The 26,502-nt window shown below is 33.3% G+C and overlaps 2 protein-coding genes across 2 annotated transcripts in view; one reads left to right on the forward strand and one right to left on the reverse strand.

The window, feature by feature from the left end:
- The window catches only part of LOC145165763 (GDSL esterase/lipase At5g45670-like), a 32,416-nt gene extending 11,888 nt beyond the window's left edge, over positions 1–20,528 (reverse strand). Inside the window, exons 1-3 of the mRNA XM_079084618.1 lie at positions 20,222–20,528; positions 19,934–20,058; positions 8,423–8,674 (exon numbers count right to left, since the gene is read on the reverse strand). Of these exons, the coding sequence (XP_078940744.1) occupies positions 8,423–8,674; positions 19,934–20,058; positions 20,222–20,459 (615 nt within the window). The 5' untranslated portion in view covers positions 20,460–20,528. The remainder of the gene's footprint in view (positions 1–8,422; positions 8,675–19,933; positions 20,059–20,221) is intronic.
- Positions 11,854–14,718, forward strand: LOC145165758 (uncharacterized). Its single transcript, XM_079084602.1, has 6 exons — positions 11,854–12,098; positions 12,189–12,259; positions 12,540–12,695; positions 12,830–13,063; positions 13,458–13,702; positions 14,402–14,718. Exons 3-6 carry the CDS (start codon positions 12,690–12,692, stop codon positions 14,529–14,531), a joined length of 615 nt encoding a protein of 204 aa, XP_078940728.1. The 5' UTR covers positions 11,854–12,098; positions 12,189–12,259; positions 12,540–12,689; the 3' UTR covers positions 14,532–14,718.
- Positions 20,529–26,502: the final 5,974 nt, after the last annotated feature.

Consider the following 26,502-nt stretch of genomic DNA (forward strand, 5'->3'; position numbering starts at 1 on the left):
GATGCACGCAATGATACGGAGGTTCGAGCTAGGCTTATCTCCGTAAATCATGAGAGCTTCGCCAGAGGGAAGATTGAGACGGATAGCCTTCTCGAAACAAAGAATATCAGCATGATTGGAGCTTAACCAGTCCATGCCGATAATGACGTCGAAACTCTTGATGGACACATGCATAAGGTCGATGGGAAACGAATAATTGTCTAGAGTAAGAGTACAACCTATGAATATGTCGTTAGTGCTCTCCTTCTTTCCGTTAGCCATCTCGACGGTAAATGTTTCGGTTAGAGGTTGGGATTCACACTTGATTAAATGTTTGAATGTATGACTAACAAAACTCCTCTCTGCACCAGAATCGAAGAGAATGCATGCATAAGAGTTGTCAAGGAGGAACGTACCCGTAACAACGGTAGGATCAGCAACTGCTTCCTCCTGGCCCATCACCAAAACTCTTCCTGTATTGCCACCAGTTGTTGTCTTGGGGCAGTTTCTCCTGAAGTGCCCAGCCTCTCCACATCCATAACAAGTTTGACCAGCGCCCACTCCCGGTGCCTGGTTGGTTGGTTGAGCCGGCGTCTTGCAGTATCAAACTGTGTGTCCTTTCTTTCCACAGTTGTTGCATATCAACTCACGACAGGGTCCGTGATGGTGAAAGTTACACTTGTTGCACAGGGGTAGTTTTCCAGCATAACCACCGGTAGGAGATTGGGTGGTTGGAACAGTAGTGGGAGCAGCAGCAGGAGCAGTAACAGCATGAACTGCCACTGTTTGTTGTTTCTTGGAGAGCTCCTGCGAAGACTGACCCTTTCGTTTGTTACCAAACTTCTTCTTCTTCCCACCGCTTTCCTTTTGTGATTCAGAGACAGCTTCCACTTCATTCAGATTGATTCCATGATCGATCAAAGTCTATGCCAGATCCTTGGCGCTTTCAAATGTGGTCGGCCTCGCAGCCAATACATTCCCCTTGGTTGGTTGTGTCAGTCCCCAGATGTACCTTTCGATTTTCTTGCTTTCCGGGGTGACCATTCCCGGACAGAGGAGAGCCAGATCACAAAATCTCGCAGTGTAGGCAGCGATGTCGGAACCCTTCATCTTCAAGTTCCAGAGTTCGTGTTCCAACTTTTGCACTTCGCCCCTCGGGCAGTACTTCGCGAGCATGAGCTCCTTCGGTCTTTCCCAACCCATGGCATTAGCCACTGGCAGGGTTAGGGTTTTGACTCGACCATTCCACCAGGTCAAAGCTCTGTCAGTGAAGGTGCAGGCGGCGAACTTCACCTTGTTTGCTTCAGAACAAACGCAAATTTCGAAGATGGATTCGATCTTCACGAACCATCGAGTCAGGGCGATGACACCTCCATTTCCGTCGAAGGACTTGGGTTTTGTAGTCATGAAGTCCTTGTAGGAACATTCCTTTTGTTGTCCCTGGGATCCGTCTTGTCTTTGAGGGTTGGTTCCACCTCCAACCCCACCAGCATTCACTTGTGCCAATGCTGCAGTCACGGTGGCTGTAACTGCTGCCTGGAACATGACGGGGTCGAACTGAGGGGTGGTGGTGGTGGCGGAGTGTCGTCGTTCCTTCTGATGGGTCTTGGTCAAGGAGGCATCTCGTTCTAGAAAACAGTCAGGAAGAAGAGGACGGTAAGTCCTCGAGATATATATAAAACAAAATATATCTCATCCTGATAATAAAAGTATACTACCGAGCGATAAGCACAAGAAGGTTACTAACACGAGTAAGTTATTGCTTAAGGGAGAAAAGGTAGCAACACTTAGAGTGAATCTGTATACTGAGTTTGGCTCTAGCGAAAATACTCCTATAGTATTTTATGTGAGATGATGTTTGGTAAGTTTTAGGCCTGTTGTAACACCACAGTCACTCCCAAGCACATGTTGGTCATGTCTCGACTGAATATAGTTGATCAGGCTATATTCACCCTAGACATGATTACATAACTGCCCAGGTTTAACCGCAACGTTCCAGCATCCAAATACTTTTGTTCTTTTCTACTAGCGACACGAATTTTGTTATGTATGCATGCTCGTATACTTTTTATAAAAATACTTTATATTTTGAAAGTATACTTTTAGCGTAGAGCACTTAGGCCCCTTAGTGTTTATAGTTGTATACCACGTAAGGTTCGGTATACTAGTTCGCTATAAACAAGGGCTCTGATACCAATCTGTCACACCCCGAAACCGATGGCGGAAGCGTTCCGGGCCGGAGGACGTCATGTATAGCATCACAACCAATGAATAACAACAATCATAGCAACACAACCATTACAGTGAATACTTAAGCAAAAATGTTTACATCAGTTTCAAACGTTGTTTGAATTACATTCAATATCTTTGTATAGTATAACTTAAAACTCTTATTGCTCCCGTTCCTCGAAAATCCAGCAAGTACCTGTCTACTGATTTCCTGAGAATACAAGCAGTTTAAAAGAGTATCAGCATAAAGCTGGTTTGCAGTGAAAATCGTTGATGAGTTCGGAAAATATTTGTATAGTTTCAAGAAAATCCGATATTTTCCTTAGTGAAAATGTAGTGTTATCAGTTCTGTAATAAACCATGAATATCTGTATGTTTCCAAGAAAATCCAATATTTTTTTAGTGAAAGGGTAGCATTATCGATTTCGTATAAAACCATGAATGTTCGTTACTGAAAATTGTAGTGATATGCGAAAATACTACCTCATGTGACTAGCTAAAACTAATCATGAAGTGTAAGTATTTTATATGTGAACCCATTGCATAATCGGTTCTGTTTGAAAAACCCTGGCTTTAGCCAGAATACGTAGTGTGTATCAGTTCTATTTAGTAAAAGTAGAACTGTTGAAGAGTGTTAAGCTGTAAACTAAAGGTGGTTTATACATATTGTGAGTCGTATAACCATGCTTGATATGACTAGAGACCTTTCCAACGTTCTTCAGGCGTCGAGTTAAATGACATTTGTACATCTCAGGTGTGCCCGCCTAACTGTAGCTAGCAGTCCAGATGTGGGATTGTCAGTCCCGAATAGATCTATTCACAAATCTCACGCTCTCCCTCCAGGAGACTCTGGTTATACAGTTGTAGGATTTATCCCTGTACACCTAAGGGTACAGTAGTGAAGTAGCGCCTCACAGTATCGTACAATCTAGTTTACATGTAGTGTAGTAGCGTTCCATCGTAGTGAAAATCCGTATGTATACCGTATATAATGATAATTACAGTTATGAAAAGCCATGATAAAGTGGTGATGTAACTGTAAACTATTTCTGTCTTAGTGCATACGTTTAGTAGTGAAAGTTTCTATACTCGTTATGTTTAGAAAATCCCAAACTATACTGATTATAGTTTGCTTGTATAGTGAATAGCGTGTCCGGAAAACTATGCAAATTTTAGTGAAAACGTCCCTTATGCTCAGCATAGTACAAAAGGGATTTAATGTATGAGATTTGCATAAGTTTTTGAAAAAAATTTTGTTTAGCTTGTATTCCCCCCCCCCCCCCTAAAAACATTAAAAATACGGAAAATGTAGGGGTATGAACTCACAGTTCTTGTTGTGAAATCGTTGACTGAATGAAGATCCTTGAGTTGTTGCACGTGACACTTAACGAAATCCTATTATCAAATAAATACATATATGTATCTACATTAGCGATTTCGATAGATAAAGTGTCATAAGAACACTTGAATTTGGTTGAGGAATGTTACCGGGACTTGATCGAATCGAAGAAAATGATTTTTCAGCTAAAAGCACCACCAAAAAGGTGTTTACGGTCGAAGAGGGGTTTACGGTTCCTGAAGGCTCGGTGAGTTTACGACCGTAAACTCAAGAACAGAGTTTACGGTTCTTGAAGGCTCGGACCGTAAACTCAAGAACAGAGTTTACAGTTCTCGAAGGCTTGAACCGTAAACTCAAGAACAGAGTTAACGGTTCTTGAAGGCTTGGACCGTAAACTCAAGAACAGAGTTTACGGTTCTTGAAGGCTTGGACCGTAAACTCAAGAACAGAGTTTACGGTTTCTGAAGGCTGACCGTAAACTCAAGAACACTAGAGCTGGATGCTGATTTCGAAGAGATGAGTGCCCTGAGACGTTCCAAAGCGACCCAAACGTGGTTTTCTCGATGATTTCTGAAATTTGAAGGCGTTTTGAGTGTTTACGGTTAAGGTTCTTAGAGAGAGAAGAAGAGAGTTTTTGGCCATAAATGTTCTAATGAAGGTGGAGGCATCGTATTTATAGGGGTGTTGTGCGGGGTCCACTCGTTACTGACCGTAAACAAGTTTACGGTCGTAAACAAGTTTACGGTCGTAAACACGTTTACGGTCGTAATCTCATTTAGACCGCAAATGCTTGATTTTTCGAAATAATCGGGTTTCCGTGCGATTTTTGGTTCCGACTCGTAAATAATTTAATTATATATAACTAGATTATTTTCTAAACCAAGAAGTTTGACCGAAAAGTTAACGAATTTGAAATTTTATTAACGCAAACCGTGTAACGGAAACGGAAAAAGTTTCGGGTTGTCACAGACTGGTATGTTTCCTTTTTTAACCCTTAATGCTTAATTCATTACATTTTGGTCCCTATCTAGTATGAGGGGAGTACTCTATGAGTACACTTAGCGTACTAGCTCTCCGATTGATTGAGGGTTCACCCTCGTACGCTGGGCGTACGTGGGAGTACGCAGAGCATACACAAGGATTGGGAAAACCCTAAGTTTTAGCATTTGTTCCCTATTTAAGCAACTTATGTTTCCTTGGTGGTATCTTTTGGTCAGCCTTCACTCCCCTAAACCCTAAGAACGAAACCCTAGTTCCTTTTGTGATTTTTGGAGCTTGGAAGTGAGTTTTGGTAGTGTTTTTGGTCATTTGAAGGAAGAAGAACTCTTGGAGACTGCCTTAGGGTAGCTTGAGCTTGTAGATCCAGGTTCATCATCATCTTTGCAAGCTATTTGAGGTATAAAGTTCCCTACTTGATAATTCATTATGCTAGATCTAGTTTAGGGCATTGTTTATGAATTTTTGGGTCCTTTAAGCTTTGTTTAGGAGTATGAGCTACTCCAGAAATTGGGATGTTAGATCTTAGCTCCATTGAGGTCCCTTGTCCATAAAAAGTAATCCTTATGAGTGTTATTGGTCCATGCAAGTGTTAAGATTCTTATTAAGCTTCTTTTTTAGTGTTGGGTCCCATTAAGTCATGCATGGATGTAAAGTTGCCAACTTTACGTGTTAAGTCACCTTTTAGAATCATATCTGAGAGTTTGGCATGTTAACTTAACCGAATAAGTGATTAATGAGTTGGGTTGGCTGTCTGCGGAGTACGCGGGGCGTACTCAGCTCGTACGTTGAGCGTACTGGCCCCAGAAGGAGTACGCCAAACATAAGTCTAAGTACGCCTAGCATACTCAGTTGTTTGACTTTTGGGTTAACTTCCTAGGGTTTGGTCTATATTTTGGGCTTTTAGGGTTTCGGCCTTGTTGGGCTATTGGACTTCTGATTTTGGGCCATGGATAGACTATGGAATTTCTTGGGATTGTGTCCATAATGGTTTTTGGGCCCAATTTGGAAGTTGGGCCTTATTGGGCCTAGGGATGCCATTTAGGAATTTGGGCCTTTTGAGCAAATGGGTTGGGCCTTGGTTTTGGGCAATGTAAGAAAAAGGGTAGAATGGTCTTTTACCCTGGATATTGGACAAGAAGCTTAGATTCTTGATTATGGGTCGAGATCTAATTATTAATTGGATATTATTTAATGATGTTAGCGCGGAGATTTTCTGGACCAGCAGACCGAGATTTATTGAGAGATTCAACAACTAGAGGTGAGTTCCTCACTGTGTTTAGCGGGTTGAAGGCACCAATGCCGGCCCATGGTTTGTTATCATTAGGATGTTAGTTGTCTGCACGACTCTTACATGTATGATATTGATATGTATACCGGGAGGGGCCCAATGACTATCTTGTATGCTATTTATGTTTGTGATTATTTCATGTGTTTATATGATTATATGTTTATATGTATACCGGGCGGGGCCTGATGACTGACAGATCTATTCCGAGCGGGGCTCGATGCAGAGCGGGGCCTGATGACGGGCGAGGCCTATTATATGTTTGATATGTATGGTATGTGGTATTTTGGGGAACTCACTAAGCTTTGTGCTTACAGTTTTCAGTTTATGTTTTCTATGAGCTCGGGATGCCTGCATTACACACACCATATTGTTCTGCGTTTTCTATGACTCTGATGTACTTGGATATTATTTGACACACTCTGATTTTCATTATGGTTTTATGATATTGATTAGGTTATTAATACAAATATCAAAATTTTTTGTCTTAATTTTTGGGACGTTACACTGCTGCAACGAGATTCTTCTTTGTACATGGACTTAGGCTATACAACTCATCTTATAAATGGATCGGGTAAAATATCTGCACTCTCTCATTTAAACAATCAACATTATATTTTAGTTGGAAATGGAAAACATATTCCAATTCCTGGTCATGGAAATACCACAACCTCACTATGTAATCGTAAATACACTCTTAACTCAATCCATATATGGCTTAAAACAAGTAACTAATCCATGGTACCAACACTTTGCCTTTTATCTCCTTAAATTGGGCTTATGCCGTTATTTGTTTATAGGTGTGGCAATGCCATAGCTTATCTGTTACTGTATATGGATGATATCGTCTTAATAGCTTCCTCATAGTCACTAACAAATGTGTTAATTTGGTCCCTAAAATCTAAGATCTGAGTTTGACATGACTGAAATGCTGCATCCCACCCGTTTTTTGGGGCATCTCACCTGTTTTTTTGGCCATTTGTATAACTCATACATCTCAATGTATGTTACATGACCAACGTAAATATGATGTGGAAATTATGAAACTGGCCAAACTATAAAAATTACAAATCGATTTTATTCCCACAGAGACCTAGTTTAGTATGTGCCCTGCAATACCTCACATTTACAAGACCATATATAGCATATTTTGTCCAACAAATATGTTTCTTTATGCATATACCATGTGATATGCATTATAATGTCTTAAAACGTATTCTATGATACTTAGGGGTACCCTAGAACACATATTACATCTTTTTTCATATGCATGATTAATTGATTTCTTATCGATTAGGGTGACTACCCTAATACTCGATTATATACCTTATGATACAACATTTTTTGGGCAACAGTCTTATTCCACGGTCTGCGAAACGACGACCTACCTTGTCCCGATCTAGCACCGAATCTAAATATTATGGGGTCACCAATGTAGTCTCTAAAATATGTTGGTTGCACAATCTTCTTCTAGAGTTTCACGTTCCCCTGAGTTGTGCCACATTGTTATATTATGACAACATATCAACAATTCACTTCTCCGAAGGTTTGATTCAACACCACCAGACCAAACATATCGATATGTAGATACAATTTGTATTATAAAATGTTTCCCTTAGCCATATAATAGACCTTCACATCCCATCCACATACTAGTATCTATATATTTTCACAAAAGGGTTGCCTCATCCGTTTTTCATTAGCTTCAGATCCAACTTGAGTGCCCGTCCACCTCCCAATCAAATTGTGGGGTCTTGTTAGCCGACTTATAATAAAAATGTATTATATTTATCTTGTAAAATCATATCCCATAAGTATCAGGGTCTCTATTGTGAAATTGATATATAGTCGATCATAAATGAGAAAATGGCATAGAGTCATTCCCAACAATACATACATATATAAATAAAAACCCTAAACTATTTTCATGTTAAAAAAACATGATCTTATCCAAAAAAATTTGGTAAAAACTTATTAATTTTTTCCATTTAAGTGATGTAGAAAATAAATATGATGTCACCAATGACATGGGTGGTCTATGTCACCCCTTTGATATCCTATAATGTATCGATACACAAAACTCGATCATCAACCGTGTCATTAGCAAACATCACAGTCGATATTGTTTTACATCTTGATACATTATAAGAGGTCAAGGGATGACATGGACAACTCATGTTATGAGCCATAATTGTCAAATTATTAAATAAAACCGATAAATATAATTGTATCAAAAATTTGGATAAATCGGTAGGTAAAAAATAATGTGTCTTTGTCTAGACAAGAAAATAATAATATGTTTTTTTTTAATATGTTGCATAATAGCTTGTGTTTTAATTCTTTTCCCTTCTTTTAATGGTTAAATGAGCATCTATATTTTCTTTATATTACGTAACAAAATAGTATTTATACACACTATGTGACAGTGTTTCGTGGTATAATCAAAAGACATGATATTTGAGAAGTAACAACAAGATGGTTGCAACATCCATTTCAGTTTTATAAGTTGATAAACAACTGAAATAAGATCTCACTATTGGATTTTCATCTCCTTAATGCTAAGTCAAACATAAGGGGAACAAAATACAAACCTGGAGTTGCCGGGAATACTGTTCAACAAGGACTTTTGCATATTCCTCAGGCGTATATTCAGAACTCGTCTCATAGTAATTGGGAACAAAGTAGTTGCTAATGTAATCGTTGTTCCCCATCCCAATAGTATATATGCACTGGTTTAGGTATTTTCTTGTCACGTTAAAACTTCCTTTTCCATTCAAGGTGGAGAGTTGTGAAATCGTTATCCGATGGTTGATTATCTGCTTGTTTAAGCTTATTCGATAACCCTGCAATGACCAATTATCGTTATGTAGGTCACTCGAGTATGAAATGAGAAAGCAATTGTTAAGTGAGAGATTCGAACTCATTAAGGATTTTGATTTATAGTTTAATAATCAAACCATTGGAGTGTCATTTAATATAGTGATACTTAGGTTAACAATGTGATACTTAGGGGAAAATTCATAAAAAAATATCATGTTTTTGACTAATGATATAAGTTGAAAATTTGTTTTTAAAATTATCCACAGTTTTCATGGACCAAATTGTTTATTCATGTATTATGTTTTCTTGTTTAGTTACTAATTATTATTAAATTAGTAACGAAAATATTCTAAACGCTTTGATCTATAAGGCTATACATATAAGGATATCTGTAGATTTTAAACTCGTTTGACCTAATTCAAGATATAGCTAACTTTCTAATTTGTGTTTAAATTTAAGTTTTTAACATGTTTAACTCATTTTTATTTTTCAACAAACATAATCATAATATTGTATATTTTGATCGAGAACCAACATAATTGTATGTTTTTTTATACAAAATAAAAACATAACGATCATTACGTAAACCGAATTTAACCTAAAATCTAAGGGGGCGTTGGCTCACATAATAATGTTCAAAAAGGAATTGAAATCTTTTCAATTAACTAGAATCTAGGGAGTTAAAATCCTTTTGAATTTGAATTTATTTTGAATCTCTAACGCGGTTGGTTAACATAAATTATTTGTTCGATTTGTGTTTGGTTTGAAAATCTTGGCGTGAGATTATTAATAAAAAATCGAACCATAACCAAATTAACTGATATAACCGAATCAATTTAACCGAACCACTACAAAAAGATATTGTACAGTTTCTAATTTTGATTAACCGAAAAAATATGGTTCAGTTATGGTTTTCATCTAAAACGAAACAACTATAAACCGAACGAACCAATAATATAATAAATGTTTTTAGTATAATATAATATTAAATATATGGTATGTAATTATTTTAAGAATTTAAAATTTTAAAAGGTAATTAATTGGAATTAAATATGATAAATAATCTTCTATCAATACAATTATATATACATAATCATTCACTTTTTATAACAATGAATTTTATGTTTTACAATTTTTATAAAAAAATATTTTTATTTTTATGTCATCTTGGACCATTATGGTTAACCGATATTAACCATTAACCAACTAAAACCGTTAATCAATACTAATATTAACCGCTATTCAATGGTTATCGAAATACATTAACCAATTGTAATGGTTATGGTTCGGTTTTGACCAATAACCGAACCAATCCGCCCCAATGAAAATCTATCAAAAAAATTGAGATGTAAAACATGCAAATCAAATAAACTATCTTTTATTAATTATTTTTATTATATCTCTGTTCGTAAAAATGACTAAAATTACCATATACCAAAAAAAAAATTATATATGTTTTTTTACAAACAAAAATTGTATATGTTTTTTTTAACAAATAAATCATTTTTTGATGTTTAAAAACCTTGGTTTAAAAAAACTCCAAAACACTAAGAGCATCCACATCGGTCTTGCAAACCCCTCTTAAAACCAAATTGAATGCCATATAGGATGAGCCCTTGCAAAGGCAAACTCTATGGCCCACATAGATATTTAAAATTTAATACAAGGGATATCTTTGATTTTCTAAATATTTTATGAAGACTGTTTTGATTTTAAATTGAAAGGCAAACCAATTAAAGCTTGATCATACGAGAAATATTGTACATATACTATCCGATTAAATATAAAAAATATCATATTAAAACGATATTTACAAAAAAGAATACAAGTGATATTTTTATGTAAATATAATATTTTTCTTTCTATTAGAACTTTTGTTACATTAGTTATTTTATTTTTAAATTCGTAAATTCATCTTATAAAAAAAATAGTACTCTATCAAATATATGGTTCTTGTTTTTTTTACTCCAGTAACCAATATATATATATATATATATATATATATATATATATATATATATATATATATATATAAGTGTTTTTTGAATAATTAATAATATATAATATTTGTTGAGGTGACACTTTTGGAAGAGTGTTGTTATTGCAGTGGTGTGAGATATAATTGCAAAACTGATGTGACACAATTGAAAGATGAGTGACATTGCAGTGATGTGGAAGGCCTAAGAGCATCTGCTTCGTGTCTTTCAATTTAATTTGCAATGCCATCTGTCAATTTTCCGCCAGACACGTTGACATGGTGTTTCAATTAGGGCTGACAAAATTGTACCACAGAAAACCAACCACCATGCTACCAACCAAACCAAAAAAGTTGGTAGCCAACATATTTGGTAACCAACATGGTTGGTTGGTAATACCGTACCAATTAAACAATATTGACACAATAATAGTACAAAATTTTGAATATCATGGTAATACCATACCAACCAATTCATGTATATATATATATATATATATATATATATATATATATATATATATATATATATATATATATATATATATATATATGAAATCATATATTTTAACCGGTAACTATTTTTAGTATGTATAGTTTTAAGAACATTATATAAGTCATTTGCTCGTATTAGTCAATAGTTATTAGCGCGTTAAGGCAAAAAATTAAAACGTTAGTTTAACGTTATTTCAATAGAATTCTTTTGTAAACTAAAAGAACTATATAACTAATTTTTATACTAAACATAAAAATTACTCGATGTCATTGCTTATTTTTAAATCTTAAAATAGAAAATTAAAAGAATTTGGTATATACCATTACCAATTTGTACCAATCAAACTTATTGGTAGCCAAATATATTGGTACCAAGTATACTTGGTACGGTAGCTGTAGAAGTTTTTTATACCAATTATACTTTGTACGGTACACGGTTTAAAGAAAAAAGAATTGGTACCGTATCAAATCCACCCTTAGTTTCAATATACGAAAGCCTTACAAAGAGAATTAGTAATGATTGCTTATTGTATTATATTTAATATCACATATATTTACATAAATTTTTATTAAGTATTCAGTTGTATAACTATTAAAAATGATTAATATCTAGAAATGGAAATTATAATTAATATGATAAACGTATCATTATATCAAAATATAAACTTACGTCGGGTCATAGGCTTAATTAAGCACCCCTATTAAGACTAAAAGGAGTGATGTCAGTCCATGTTATTATTTTGGATAATATTATACTTTGCTCTTCAAATTGTTTCGTATACCCTCTTATAGTGGAAAAGTATGTATAACCTCCATGTTATTATTTGAATCTACTTGGAGTACCAAGCCCTAATTGACAAACACAGGGGATATCGACAGATGATGTCAGTATCTTGGAGTTCCAATCTTGCTCAGCTTCTGGATTCGAGTTTATGATGCAGGACCAAAAGAGAAGATGTTGTTGATAATTCACTCAGGTTTTTTCTCCCTCTACTCCACACTCAGTTACTCAGGTTCATCTGTTTTTTTTAGTAATTTATATACTTTTATCACCATTTTGTGCATAGGGTTGGTTCCGCTAAGAATAAGTGGTCGTGGATTGAGTTCTGTCTTGGGATTGACGTTGACTATTGACCAGGTTTTCCATTCCATTCGATTATATTTCTATAACTTGGTAATTTTGAACTCTAGATCAGAAATTCAGATGAGGTTTTGGATTGCTTGTGTGTTTTTGTGAGATTCTACACTTTTTAGTGGTAACACAATTCTCTATTTGATGAAAGTCCAATGATGATTTTTGATTACCATTAGCAAATTTTAAGAGTGGAGTGTGAATATCGAAGAGTGTGTACCAAATTAGCAAATTTTAAGAGTGGCTTGTGAAAATTTCAATAATACTTTTTTGGTCCTCTAATTAGAGAACAAATGGCGTTATATGGCTACTGTACTAGATGAGATGGGTTTTGATCAAGGCAACGTTGAAAGAAAGACAATAATTCAAGTAGATGAGTTCAGGTGACCCCTCCAACAGTTGCCAAATCAATAATATGTGAAGTTGCATCTGTTCTATGAAGGTGATTCAAATATCCAATAAATTTTCTATCTACTTTCTAAATTTTGCCTCTACATACATTGTTATGTTATTGTTTCTTATACATTAAACAAAATTATCCATTTTAGAGCTGATGATGAGTTTATTTGTCGATAGGTGAAACGTATTCATGAATACAAGAGACAGTTGTTAAATATCTTGGGAATTCTTTACCGATTCAAGAGGATGAAAGAAATGGCCGCCATTGAGAGAAAAGACAAATTTACCCCTCGAGTCTGTATATTTGGAGGGAAAGCGTTCGCCACATATACACAAGCCAAAAGAATTATGAAACTCATCACAGATGTTGGGGCAACCATAAACCAAGATCCTGACATTGGGGACTTAAACGTAAGTAACGACAATTGACGAAATTGTCCTTTATTGATTTTTGTTAACAAATTTATTTAAACTTGCAAAAATATTTAAATTACCATCTACTAATACGGTTTAGAAAGGGTATTTCCATCATTTTGTATAAATGAGGGAGGATTGGAGTTAACTCCCATGCGTTTATTGAAGGAAAATTGAATTTCTTAACCTATTATTAGCTTTTATGAATTCCAACAGAATTCAATTATGTATTCATTTTTGCAATCAAACGCCAGAATGGAATGCAATTGAATTCCATTTCACTCCACTTCATAAGGAATCAATCAATCCTCTTATTTCTCTGATAATTTTGGTGAAAAAGGAGTTTACTTTGCTATGACTTGTGTTGACTTTTGAGAGTCAACTGTTACAGGAGTCAAATGGTAAAAATATAGAGAATCGACAAGCATCCAAGGAAGATTTTCCAAGTGCATCTCCATTTTCAGGTTCATTTGGGGAAATCAAGCAAGAGAAGGAACATTCTCCACTTCCTAAAACTGATTACACTCCATCTACAGCTGACTTGGTTGACTTTGTAGCTAAGTCAACTGTAGAGAAGAAGACTCCTGTTGAAGATTTGAAAACGAGTCATAAACAGGAAATGTCAAACCCATCTAGGTTTGTTTCTACTTCCTCAAAAATTGTAAACTATGATGCATCATTTGGTATGATGCAATGAAAGAAGCCATGGAATGGTTCATTCTTTGGGAATGAAAGAAAAAAAAACCATTTAAATTTGTCTGAAGAAATGGAATGAATAGTTCTTGAAAGATTGTGATTTTCCATCATGGAAAAGAATGAAAAATGGCAATATTGCCCATTTTTATTTATGTCATTTCAATCACATATATCTTTACTTTTGTAATTTCATGATGTTAATTAAAGTGTACTTTTATCTTCCAAAAATAACTAGAACATATATTTTTTATTATGACCTTATATGGGTTCTAATGTACATAAAAAATTCATTAATCATAATTATATAAATTTTATTACTAAACCCATGTTAAATACATGTGGGTTGATTTGAATCCGTCGCCAATTCATCCTTATGTTGCTTCCTAGAAGATACTACTTGCAGATCAGGTGAAATACATGATTATAACTTCTTCCTAAACCTATTTATCATTAGTATTGTCGATTGGTGTCTAAGGTTTGTAACATGTTCGATTTTAGATGGATTTGATGTGTATTTTGCTCATTTTCCCCAATTTTTCTATGTTTTATTTTATTTTTTTATTTTTATTTTATTTTTTTATTTATGATTTATTTGATTGATTTTTCGTTATTGTTCATCATGCATCGTCTGTGTTTTAGGTGGAGGACAACTAGGACGCATGCTTTGTCAAGCAGCTTCCCAAATGTCAATCAAAGTCAACATTTTGGATCCTATGGTCAACTGCCCTGCAAGTTCCATATACAACCATCATATGGTGGGAAGCTATGACAATAGCGTCATAGTTGAAGAATTTGCTAATAGGTCAAAGTCAACATTTTGGATCCTATTTTGGTCGACATGTCCAAACCTAACCTAACTTTTCTATATATGTGTGGAATACTAACAGTTGAAATTGAGCATGTTGACGCTGATGCCCATGTGAATGAAATCAATTGTGCAGACAAAGTTTTCAAAATCATCGACTGAATTGACTATTAATGCCCCATTATAAACATTAGTATATTTTATCACCAATTTATGTAATTTGAGCTAGCTCTGTGTTATATTTTTTTCCAAAAAGAAAAGAAAGTTTACAAATTAATCATCATCTAAATATGTAAAAAATAAATTAAAGCACTTTAGAGGATTTTTGTTGCCATCCCTTTGGTCACTTTTATTTTTGTATGAATTTTGTTGCTCATGACAACACTGGAATAGTCAAATGTTGAAATTTAACTGAAGCATATTTTTTGCGTATCCAATCCCGCAACGCAGGGACTCTTCCCTAGTTATTAGCTAATTTAAAAAAATGCAAGAAAAAGCATAAGGAAGGATAGGAACTCACACCATCCAGACATAAAACATTAAAAAACTAAGCTAGTATCATAGTACTAAATTGTCGCCACTTAATACTTTCTTGCACAAAAGTCAAAAAATAAAAATAATTTTTTTTTCCAAGTGAGTTTTTGCCTCAAATTAGGGAATGCCTCTAAATTAGCTAACCATTCGCGGGTACCATATAATTTTGTCAAGTTAAAAGAAAAGAAAGAATAATACAAATATATATTTTTTATAGTAAAAGTAAAAAACTCAAACTCCAAGTTGTATGGTTAAGATAAATTTACTAAAAACAAAAACAAAAGAATATGTGCTCAATATGGTTAAATTGTATAGTTAAGATAAATTTACTAAAAACGAAAGGATAATATCATTGTAGCACAATAAATTTTTTCTGTTTGTCTAATTTGGTCATTAAAGTTTTTTGGCACATTAGACCAGTAAAATCATGTTTTATCTATCAGTTAAACCATTTTGATCAAAATTAACCGGTTACCAGGTCACAAAACTAATATGACATTTAATAATTAATTTGTCTTTATTATTTGGTAGCCACATCATTTAATCCACATATTTATTTTTGATTTTTAAAATTAAGATAAATGTAATTAACCCTAAATCTACGGTCTTTATTATTTGGTAGCCACGTCATGTTTTACCCGAGCACTCTCCATCAACACCCAAAATTTCTTCCCTAAAATTCATCCTCTACACCGTCGTCCGCCTCCCATAAATCCATCTCTCGCTACAATATAGATTTTGCTTTTTCAGTCCACCAGAAAATCGATCTCACTCACACCAGAACTCGATCTGTCCCACAAACCCATAAATCGATCTCTGATTGCAGCAAAAATTGATTTTTGATAATTTATTCGTTTAAGAAAAATCAAACCCGCCATCGCAGATGTTTTCTTCTTAGATGTTCAGAAATCTATGTTCTATATTTGTATTTGATTTTTTTCTTGTATTAGACAAAAGAGGATGGGAACGGTAGGAAATCAAACATTACTGGTGTATATAAGTCTTCCCTTATCTTACCTTATACCATCGACTAAGATTCTTTCGTTGCCATTGGTCTTCATAAGAAGATGAAGATGAAGAGAGTATTGAAACAATCTAGAAAATCAATCAATCTTTTGGATCTGTCCCATAAGCTCACCGTCTTTGGAATCACTGGAAAAGAAAGACAGAGACGGGTTAATCGGAAATGAAAGAGTCGAAATCGATGGTGTCCACATTCAAATTCCGTTGGATGTTCACAACTGACTTTTAGTGGAAGAAATTGATGACGATAATGCATTGTTCATGTTCAGATTCAAAAAAATCTGGATTCGATTACCACGAAGACGACAAGTACTAATCTCGATTGAATGCATCTAGGTCTCGTATTGGATCAGGTTTCATATTTGGATTTGGGATGAAGAAGATGAAGAAAGGGATGTTGAAGAGGGCAAGAAACGAAGAACACATGTCCAGATTCAAAAAATTTGGATTAGTCACTGTCCTTGGCGTCCTCCGACTGTGGATCGGTGATGGAATGGGAAAGTGTGGAGGAGAATGAACAAGAAACGAAGAACACATCTTCGTTCACAACCTGAGAGAGAGAGAGACGTTTAATCGATTAAAGAGGGAGAGAAATTTAATGACTTTTATTTTTGACGTGGCGTGTGATCGGATTAGCCAAAAAAATAAATATTAATTGACACATATACAATGTCAACCGGATTAGCCAAGAAAGAAACTAAAAGTCATGTTTATTTTTTTAATGAGATTTAATTACAAAACCTCTACTTAACAACTAACAAGAATTGTCATAAAGAAAAACTAAAAAAATAAATTAAATTAATAAACAAAATGACAAATATAAATTTATAAAAGTTCAATATATATATATATATATATATATATATATATATATATATATATAGAGGCCCCATTTTCATTTTTGGTTGTTGTTTAGATGTTACGATATGTTATTATTCGTTAAAATACTATGATTTTTCAATGTTTATTGCTATAAAGTTTATCGTCGTTTTAAAAAAACTTCAATTTATATAATTAATTCATTACATGTTAGGGCATAAGGACATTTTTTTCCGGCTCGTCATGGGTATTTGAATCCCCAGGACCGGCTCTGGCCTTTATGTACACAAAAAGTAATGTTACATATTCACTAACTTTTGTTAGCAATTTAACTGGTCTATGAGAGATAGCCAAAATATAGCCCTCAACTAAAAATAGCCAAGGAAAACGTAGACGTGTAAAATCGTCCACTGTTTTTCAGAGGTGGGCTACAGTTTCGAGGTATTCTATAAAAAAAGTTCATTTATTTTAACGAAACCATATCTGAGTTAGTCACCTATGGTATATGTTGTATAGTATATGGTATCTCAAATCATAGGTACAAACCATATATTATTTCCTCAAAAAACTAACGTTTCCTAATAATAACTATTGTTTCATTCAGTTAACTACTATTTCCTTCGAATATCTACTATTCCGTTCTTGGCATTTAACTACTTTTTCTACCAAAATAAGAAACCAAATTCAAATTACCTATATTTACATACAACTATATCAATATACAAGATCGAAAAAAAAATTATACCAAAACCGTAGTTGATGTGGCCACCTACGGTGTACAAACTGTTGATGCACAATTTGTGCTTTAAAAGCTTGTACACCGTAGGTGCATACATCACCTACAGTTTCAGTAATTTTTTTTTCGATTTTAGCAATATATATATATATATATATATATATATATATATATATATATATATATATATATATATATATATATATATACTCAATGTTAACAGATTTCAAAGTAAGCAAAAAAAAAACCGTAGAATACGAGCATTATCTGGTTGTTGTTTGGAGCTGCCATTGAGAGTGTTTTCTCTAACTTCAAACAAAGGAAAATGACTTAATTGAGAATTTTTCAATTTTATATATTTTTGGCTAATGAGCCATGAAATAATAGACGGTCCTCCAAACCGAAGCCCAAAGGCCTTAAATCGTAGTTCTTTAAATAGGTTAGGCCGAAACCATAGTTTTCTTACCTGGAGCCATAGTTCTCTTGATAACCTACTATTTCGTCGATTATTTTTAACTAAAGGCTATCTTTTTTAACTATTTAATGAAAAGTCATTAATGATAGCGGCTATTTTTATCATTTCTCTTAAGTCGTCCGGTATACACTACACGAACCGTCTCTTGGTCTACGTGACCACAGAAAAACGTCTGTGCACACTACCCCAACAAAAGACCACGACTTTCTTCTTTCCCAGAGCAGCCTTCTTCTTCTTCTTCTCTCTCTCTCTCTCTCTCTCTCTCTCTCTCTCTCTCTTCACGGGTACAACAACAATTAATGGTTCGTGGTTAGTGATGGTCTCGTAGTTCCATTGTTCTTGATACGTACGGCGGAAGGTCTTAATCTATATTAATCTATATAGAACTTCAAATTTTGGGTTAATGTATGTATAGTCCGTGTTTGGGACATATCTTATCTGTACAGATTGTCAGACTCAAATTTGAGAGAAGGACTACTCCTCAGTCCTCAACCACCCATTCATGGTTGGTAGTTAGTCACAGCTGGCTGATCTCTCTCTCTATCTTCATGCCATGTTAAAATCATGATCCTATTCAATCAAACTTCATAAAAGTAAAAATAGAAAATTAAAATGAAAAAGAATGGATAGGTGCATAAGAGGTTTATTTTAGTTTTTGACACAATGATTTCGAAACTGTTTTGAAATTATTACTTTTTATCTATATTTTAAATTTCTCATAAGGATATAACTTGTGGTTTTGCTTTTTTGTAATTTTGTGTCTCAATTTAAAATGGTTTGAAAAAGGTAATGTGAATCTTGGTTTTGATGATCACTCGGTGGAATTGAATCGGACAGTAGAAAATGAATTATCAGGATAATTAACTGTTATTTTTGTTTACATTTGGTTAATTCCTTTTACTCGTTTGAGTTTTGACCATTAAACTTAGCTTCATCGCAATAGAATAATAAAAAAAAAAAAAAAACGAATGTGGAACTTGGCTCACTTTCCTCATTAATTCTGGATAAAACATTTTGACAACTCGGTTATCCTTTTCCGATTTGTAAATAACAGATAAATGGAAGCCCAAACTTTTTTAGAAATTTTCGTTTACAAATAAGTATTTTTTTTTGGTACAATTTTGTAAAAATGAATTAGATAAAAGAAAATGCGTTTTAATAATTTTAAATACATGAAAACGAATTTGTAAAAACAAATTAAATAATTTGTGAAAGCGAGAAGATATTAAAAAAGTAAATAAAAAAATAGCATATGAGGACATTGGAAAAAATATGTAATAGGACATTGAGAAAAAAAAAATAGCGTAATAGGACATTGGGAAAAAAAATACGTAATATGTCCGGGCAATAACTTAAAAAATAGACAAAAAATTCGAGGGTAGGAACCAGTAATTTAGTCAAATTTTTAACAAAAGGTATATGTTATAAATCAGATTTATTATTTAAAATAAAAATACACAGAAAAAGGACGATTATTAGTATCTTATAAACTTTATAAATAAAAAATAAAAATAACAGAACAAAAAGTTATATTTTATATACGTTCTTAAAGGTAGTAATTTTTTTTTCAGAAATAACATTGAAAAACGTAATATAAAATTAGTAATGTTGACTTGGGTTTGTTAATACCCATTGCCATAATCTCCATGGTTTTATACAATAACTTTACAAAACAAGTCACTTATATAAACAATAATTGCCAAAGCAGCAAGAAGCATTTAGACAATCAAAGAATACGAATTAACTTAAAAGTGAATGGCATAATCAAAAATGACCTACCATATGTTGTCCCGTTTCATCTCGAATTCCAGCTCCCCCGGATGCATAGTTTACGCCATTTATGATTTCTTCAACTTTTGCAGTCGCAAAAGGCGGAATGAAACTCTTGAACCCAAGTAATTGAGCTATTTATCACATAAGCAAAACCATGTTAGGACCTTGCATCACAACTAATGTTACAAACACACACACACACACACAAATATATATATATATATATATATATATATATATATATATATATATATATAGAGAGAGAGAGAGAGAGAGAGAGAGAGAGAGAGAGACCAATGACATCGGCGATATTCCGGCCATTGGAGAACCGGCCAGTAGGGCCGTCGGGGAAGTCGATACCATATGGTGGAAAGTTAACTTTTGCTTGAGTACGAAGGTGGTTGTTGTTGCCGTTGTCCATTAAGGAATCGCCAAATATGAAGTAACAAGGGACCTGAGGCGGAGGGTCGCCATTGGTGAGTAATAATGTTGCTGTCGACACCAAGAACACAAAGAGGGTGAGTGTCGGCATCGGAGGTAAAGTGGTACAATGATGTTCAAAAGGGTGGTTCTACGTTTACACTACATATATCACCTACCCTTCCCCATACATTTAATATACATTCAACAATCACAACTACACATATCAACACGTGTTATTCACTAGAAATTACAAAATAGCATAGCGTTATTAATTATTTGCTTTTACATTTTTCTTACCATAAAGGTTTTATAAGATCCGGGATAATTACTTAAAAGGGTAACATATTTTTTTATCTGTGTATTTTTAGTCATTAATTTTTTTTATCTATAATGGTAACAACCGGTCATAATGGTAAAATGTGAACAGTTTTAATAGTTTAGTGGCAAATACATTGTTTATATGTATAAATTTTGTGTTATAAAATTATGCAACATATAAATTGACATACATTAACCATATACAATGTTTATAAAAAAATACATACGTACATTGATACATTATATATTGTTATACTTCATGTATTGACATACATCATATTAGTATATTACTATTAAAAAGGATATCGAAAATGAAAGTGAAGTTGTTTGGAATTTAGACATTTTTTAATTTACCCGGACAATTGATTTATATTTGAGATTGTATTTTCTTAAAAAGTTTGAATAATTATTGAAATTTATGATTATTTAACTAGATATATAGAGTTAAGTAAAACCGTTAACATGTTTTATGAAGTGTTGCGTCCAAACCACCTCATCCAAATTACCTTTACAAAAATATTTTTTTTTTAGAAAAAAATAGCTATATATTCAACAATTAAAACGACGCTATTTTTTTTTTCTTTCAAACAAGTCACTCATAATTTTAAAATGTTTTAGAAAAAAAAAACAATTCATATTTAAATAACTATTTAAAAAAAATAAGGTTTTTTATTTTCTTTCTTTAGAATACATCGTAATTTCTGACCATGAAACACAATTTCTTAATAGTTATGGGTAAGAATTAGGGGAGTGCGCGGTGCGGTTTGGTACGGTTTGGTGCGGTTTAGAGTCAAAACCGCAAACCGCACCGCATGTGCGGTTTGAAATATTTGGAAACCGCAAACCGCACCGCGAAGGTTGTAAACCACGTTATGTGGTGCGGTGGGGTTTGATACCATTGCAAATATATATATATATATATATATATATATATATATATTAAATATTTAATAGTCATTGTTGAATATCAGAGTACATATATGGTTTGGATTACATTGCATAATTAGTTATCGTTCTACAGGTCATCAAATATATTACAACCCTTAACAAATTATACAAATTCAGTTATATATATATATATATATATATATATATATATATATATATATATATATATATATATATAATTTGGATCGATAATATATAATTATATATACGTAATTTGGTTCGATTTGTCTGAGTTTCAATGCAATATATATATATATATATATATATATATATATATATATATATATATATATATATATATATAATTTGTCTGAGTTTCAACGCAATTAATATATATATATATATATATATATATATATATATATATATATATATATATATATATATATATATATATATATACATTGCGGTGCGGTGCGGTTTGAACCGCGAATTTGTAAATATAAACCACAAACCGCACCGCAAACGTCGAAAACCGCATTATGCGGTGCAGTTTAGTACGGTGTGGGCGGTTTGTGCGGTTTATGCGGTTTGGTGCACACCCCTAGTAAGAATTGTTCATTTTTTTGTTAAACCAAAATCGGATTGGAAATTTTGATTTTTTATTTTGGAAAATACCAAACCATTGGTTTTTTATTTCGGTTTCGGTTTTTCGTTTTATTTAATTTATTTTTTGGGGTTTTGTTTTTTTATTTAATAGATTTCTTCATCAACAAATGTTGCTAGAATTTAACAAAAATAAATAATTTGTTAAAACATAATACAAGAGAAAGTCTGTTCACATTTAGTCATTAAATTTTTTTTAGAGGGAAACGAACTTTTGATTTTGTTCACATTTAGTCACTAAACTTTTTTTCATTATCTACTTGTTACTGAACTATTGAAACTGTTCACATTTTACCCTTATGACCGGTAACAACTGGTCATAAGGGTAAAATGTGAACATTTTCAATAGTTCAGTGACAAATAGATAATGAAAAAAAATTTAGTGACTAAATATGAACAAAGTCAAAAGTTCGTTACCCTTTCATGTCATTATCCCTTACAAAATAGCATAGTGTTATTAATTATTTGCTTTTACATTTTTCTTACAATAAAGGTTTTATAAGATTTAGGGATAATGACTTAAAAGGGTAACATATTTTTTCATTTGTGTATATTTAGTCACTGACTTTTTTTTGTCTATATTTGCCCATTGAACTTTTTTTTTGTCTATATTTGCCCATTGAACTTTTTTTTTGTCTATATCTTACCCTAATGACCGGTTGGTGTGGGTTAATCCGGTTTCCTGCGGCCTTTGCAATTCCGGGAAGATTCCGGTCATCTTCTCCGGCGAGTATCCGACAAAAATTTTCAACAAGAACAATATTTTCCTAGAACTTGAATCCAAACACACATCCACACATAAACTCGATTTTGTAACCAAGAACCTCCATATCTGTTATGGTTCGCCGGAAACTCGAAGCAACTCCTCCAGATCTGTGATGAACATCAACGACATAGAAGATGGGTGGCCCTCCAGGGGTCGAGTGGCACTCATGGCATGAACCCATTAATTATTTGAGTTTTTTTATCTTGAGGTTTATTTTCAGATCTGATGAAGAACATAAACACACACATGAACACACACTGATGAAGAAGTCGGATTTTTCAGATCTGATGAAGATTTTCAAGTACCCATTTCATATCGGTGTTCGATTTGCAGAAATCGAAAGAACAAACTCAATGTATGTATGATTTTATAGAACTCGATTTTCAAGAAACCATTTCAGATGGGTGTTCGATTTCAAGAACCCATCTGTATGTGAGTATGACTGATTTCTTGTTCATGTTTGCATATGAGTTGTGTTTGTGCATATATATGTGTTTAGAGAACAAACTCAGAAAAAGATGAAGAAAACGAACACAAACCCAAAAAATCAAACTCAAAAACTCACACTCACAAATTGTTTGTGTTTGTTTTATGGATGAACCCGATTTTTATGTTCATAACAATTTCTGAGTTCATCATGATTTCTGATGAAGATAACATGATTTGTGTCGGATCTGATGTTCCAATGGATTTCAAAAACCCAGATCTGATGTGTGTGTGTTTTCTTAATCTGAAAATCAAAATATGAGTGTGATGTGTGTTCCAAATCTGAAAAAACGTTGGCCGGAGAAGATGACCGGAACCTCGCCGGAGAAGACGACCGTGAGATACGCCGGAGACTGACAAATCTATGATTGTAGGTCATAAGGATATTTTTTAAACAAATCAACAAGTTCAATGGGAGAATATGGACAAAAAAAACTTCAGTGACTAAATGTGTACAAATCAAAAAATACGTTACCCTTATAAGTCATTATCCCTAAGATTTACTCATTGTAAAACTTTTTGGCATGTCTAGACCATGCAATAAAGGTTATACCCTCCGACAGGCAGATTTACTCTTTGTAATTTTTAATTTATAAAAAAGGTTCCTGTAAAGTTTTTTTTTTCAAAAACAGTCCATATGCGTAATATTTTTGTATTTTGGCAGGTTTGACCATGTGTCCAAATCTAATTAAAAAAAATTGTCCCTATAATTTACAGAAAATGTCTATGTGCTTCACAATTCTGCCACCATATTTTGTGGAGTTGTCGCTTCTACTCCATGACTTTCATTAAATTACTGATCGCATGACTACACGTAAAAATAAACAATAAAAATTATTTTACCTAAAGAAAAATAAAATTCATTTACATTGATGGGTTTTGATACAAAATATAAGTTTATTTTTCACAAAAACCAGCAACGGAAGTCTTTACAAATTAGAAGTTTATTTTTAGTTTATAACAAAACCAAACCATCAAGGATCCATTTATGGAGGTTAGAATTAAAGAAAAACAACCAAAGAGTTTTTAGAATGAGAACATTTGAAGCATTTGAACCCACTTGGTTTTTGGGTGTTGATGAAGATAGAAAAAATCAAATAATATGATTGCTCTATATGTATCTACCATCAAGAGTAAGACACTTGGAATGCTAGTTCCTTCTTGTACTCTTGAGTGTCTTAAGCCTTTAAGTGCTTAACTCAAATAAGCACTAAAAGAGACAACTCAAGGAAGCTTTAAACCACCAAACTAACTTCAAAAGAGAGAGAGGAGGGGGATCTAGTGAAATTTTGGCCATAAGCTTTAAGAGAAGGATTAAGACCAAAAACTAGCAAAAAAACATGCAAGACCATCATTTATATACCCCATGCAAAGTAAGGGCCTTATAATAAAATACTCTAAAATATGTGTAGCCTTTAGAAGAATGGGGAGACAAAGCATGGGGGTTGACAAGCAACCTCCATATTACTTTATTAATTTTGGCCATACCTCTCAAAAGATGATGGATTCTTTAATTTTTATAAAATCTTAGTTTATAATATAAAGTTTGTCTGTAGGTAAAAGACAAAAGAATCCAACTAGTCCAAAAGGTTGTGCATGACTTATTAATTCATACCATATGAAATAATAACTAGTTATACTCTCTTATAATTATTATTTTCATAAAACAATAATTATTCCCTAATTAAATTACAATAATTGATATTATTTATTAACAATCATATTAATAATAAATATACAAAATGTGCCAACTTGATAAATGTGTGACCCTATAGGATCATATGTTATTAGCAATGTCACTCAATAATGATTCGTGGGCATATAAATTCAACAATCTCCCATTTGCACAAGGTTCATTATAGATTGGCTTAGACAGTAGCTGACGTCTAGCAACACGCTACTGCCCCTAACAATATATGAAGGGTGTCATCTCATCAACATCCAATTCCAGGATCTATAAGATATAATTGTTACTAAAGGTGTGGTATCAATTATTCCTTTGTCTCAGACATCATGTTGAACATGAGATATGAATCACAATCAATCTCATTTAGTGTTTAACTTTGAGTAAGGACTTAGATGTCTAATCCTCAACGAATAAGAGGGACAAATACCATCTCAACTATATATGCCCATCAATGTATTCATGTCATACCCATCGATGGCCCTTATGAATGCCTTTTACGTAACAATGTTAAATCATGTCAAAGCACAACAATTACTATACTTCAAGTCCCAAATATGTATCTCAGGTCTAAGAATACAAAGATGCAACATTGATCAAAACATCACTCTTGACTACGATCCCTAAAGTGATTTTGATGTGGGTCAGGTCCAATACTTATTCTCCCAATCAAGTACCTATGAAGTTGGTAGAAACTCTTGCTATTTGTCACACCCCAAACCGGAACGACGGAAACGCTGGGGGGCGGAGGACGTCATGCTTAGTATCACAACACATGCATCATAGTAATCAAAGTAACAAACAACCATTGCATTAATATTAAAGTGTTTACAAAGTATGTGATTCACAAAAGATTGACTCCAAAAGTAAATAACAAAACAAGACATGAAGCTACTATACTCCATCTTCTGAATCCCAGTGCGTGTACCTGTCTACTAGTTTCCTGAGAATACAAGTTATTTTGAAAGGGTAGATCAGCATTTAAGCTGGTGAGTTCATAAGTATTTTAGTTATGAAAAGTAAACTATAAGTTCTTTTGAAAAGTTTGTCTGTTCCTCCAGAAAATCCTATATTTTCTGATGTGATGAATGATAAGTAAAAATGACTCTATAATTCCTTCTATGAGTACTAAATGGATACAAGTTATATACAATTTAGAGTAAACAGACAATCGATTGTGTGAATCTGCCCTAAGCCCACAACCAAACAAGGAACAGGAAATGAAGCGGAAAGCACACATCCCATTGTTTGTTAGATCTTCATTGTATATAACCCTGGCGTATTCATTTGGTACTTACGAAGTTAACTGTAATAGTTCTTTTATATTTGAAGAAAACATTCCTT

Source organism: Lactuca virosa, chromosome 1 (assembly GCF_052849685.1).
Source record: "Lactuca virosa cultivar CGN04683 chromosome 1, Lactuca_virosa_CGN04683_v6, whole genome shotgun sequence".
Taxonomy (NCBI): Eukaryota; Viridiplantae; Streptophyta; class Magnoliopsida; order Asterales; family Asteraceae; genus Lactuca; species Lactuca virosa.

Excerpts from the sequence above, each read along its gene's own strand:
- LOC145165758 (XM_079084602.1), top strand. Across the intron at positions 13,064-13,457 it reads CTGACATTGGGGACTTAAAC|GAGTCAAATGGTAAAAATAT; the intron begins GTAAGTAACGAC and ends CAACTGTTACAG. Across the intron at positions 13,703-14,401 it reads GAAATGTCAAACCCATCTAG|GTGGAGGACAACTAGGACGC; the intron begins GTTTGTTTCTAC and ends TCTGTGTTTTAG.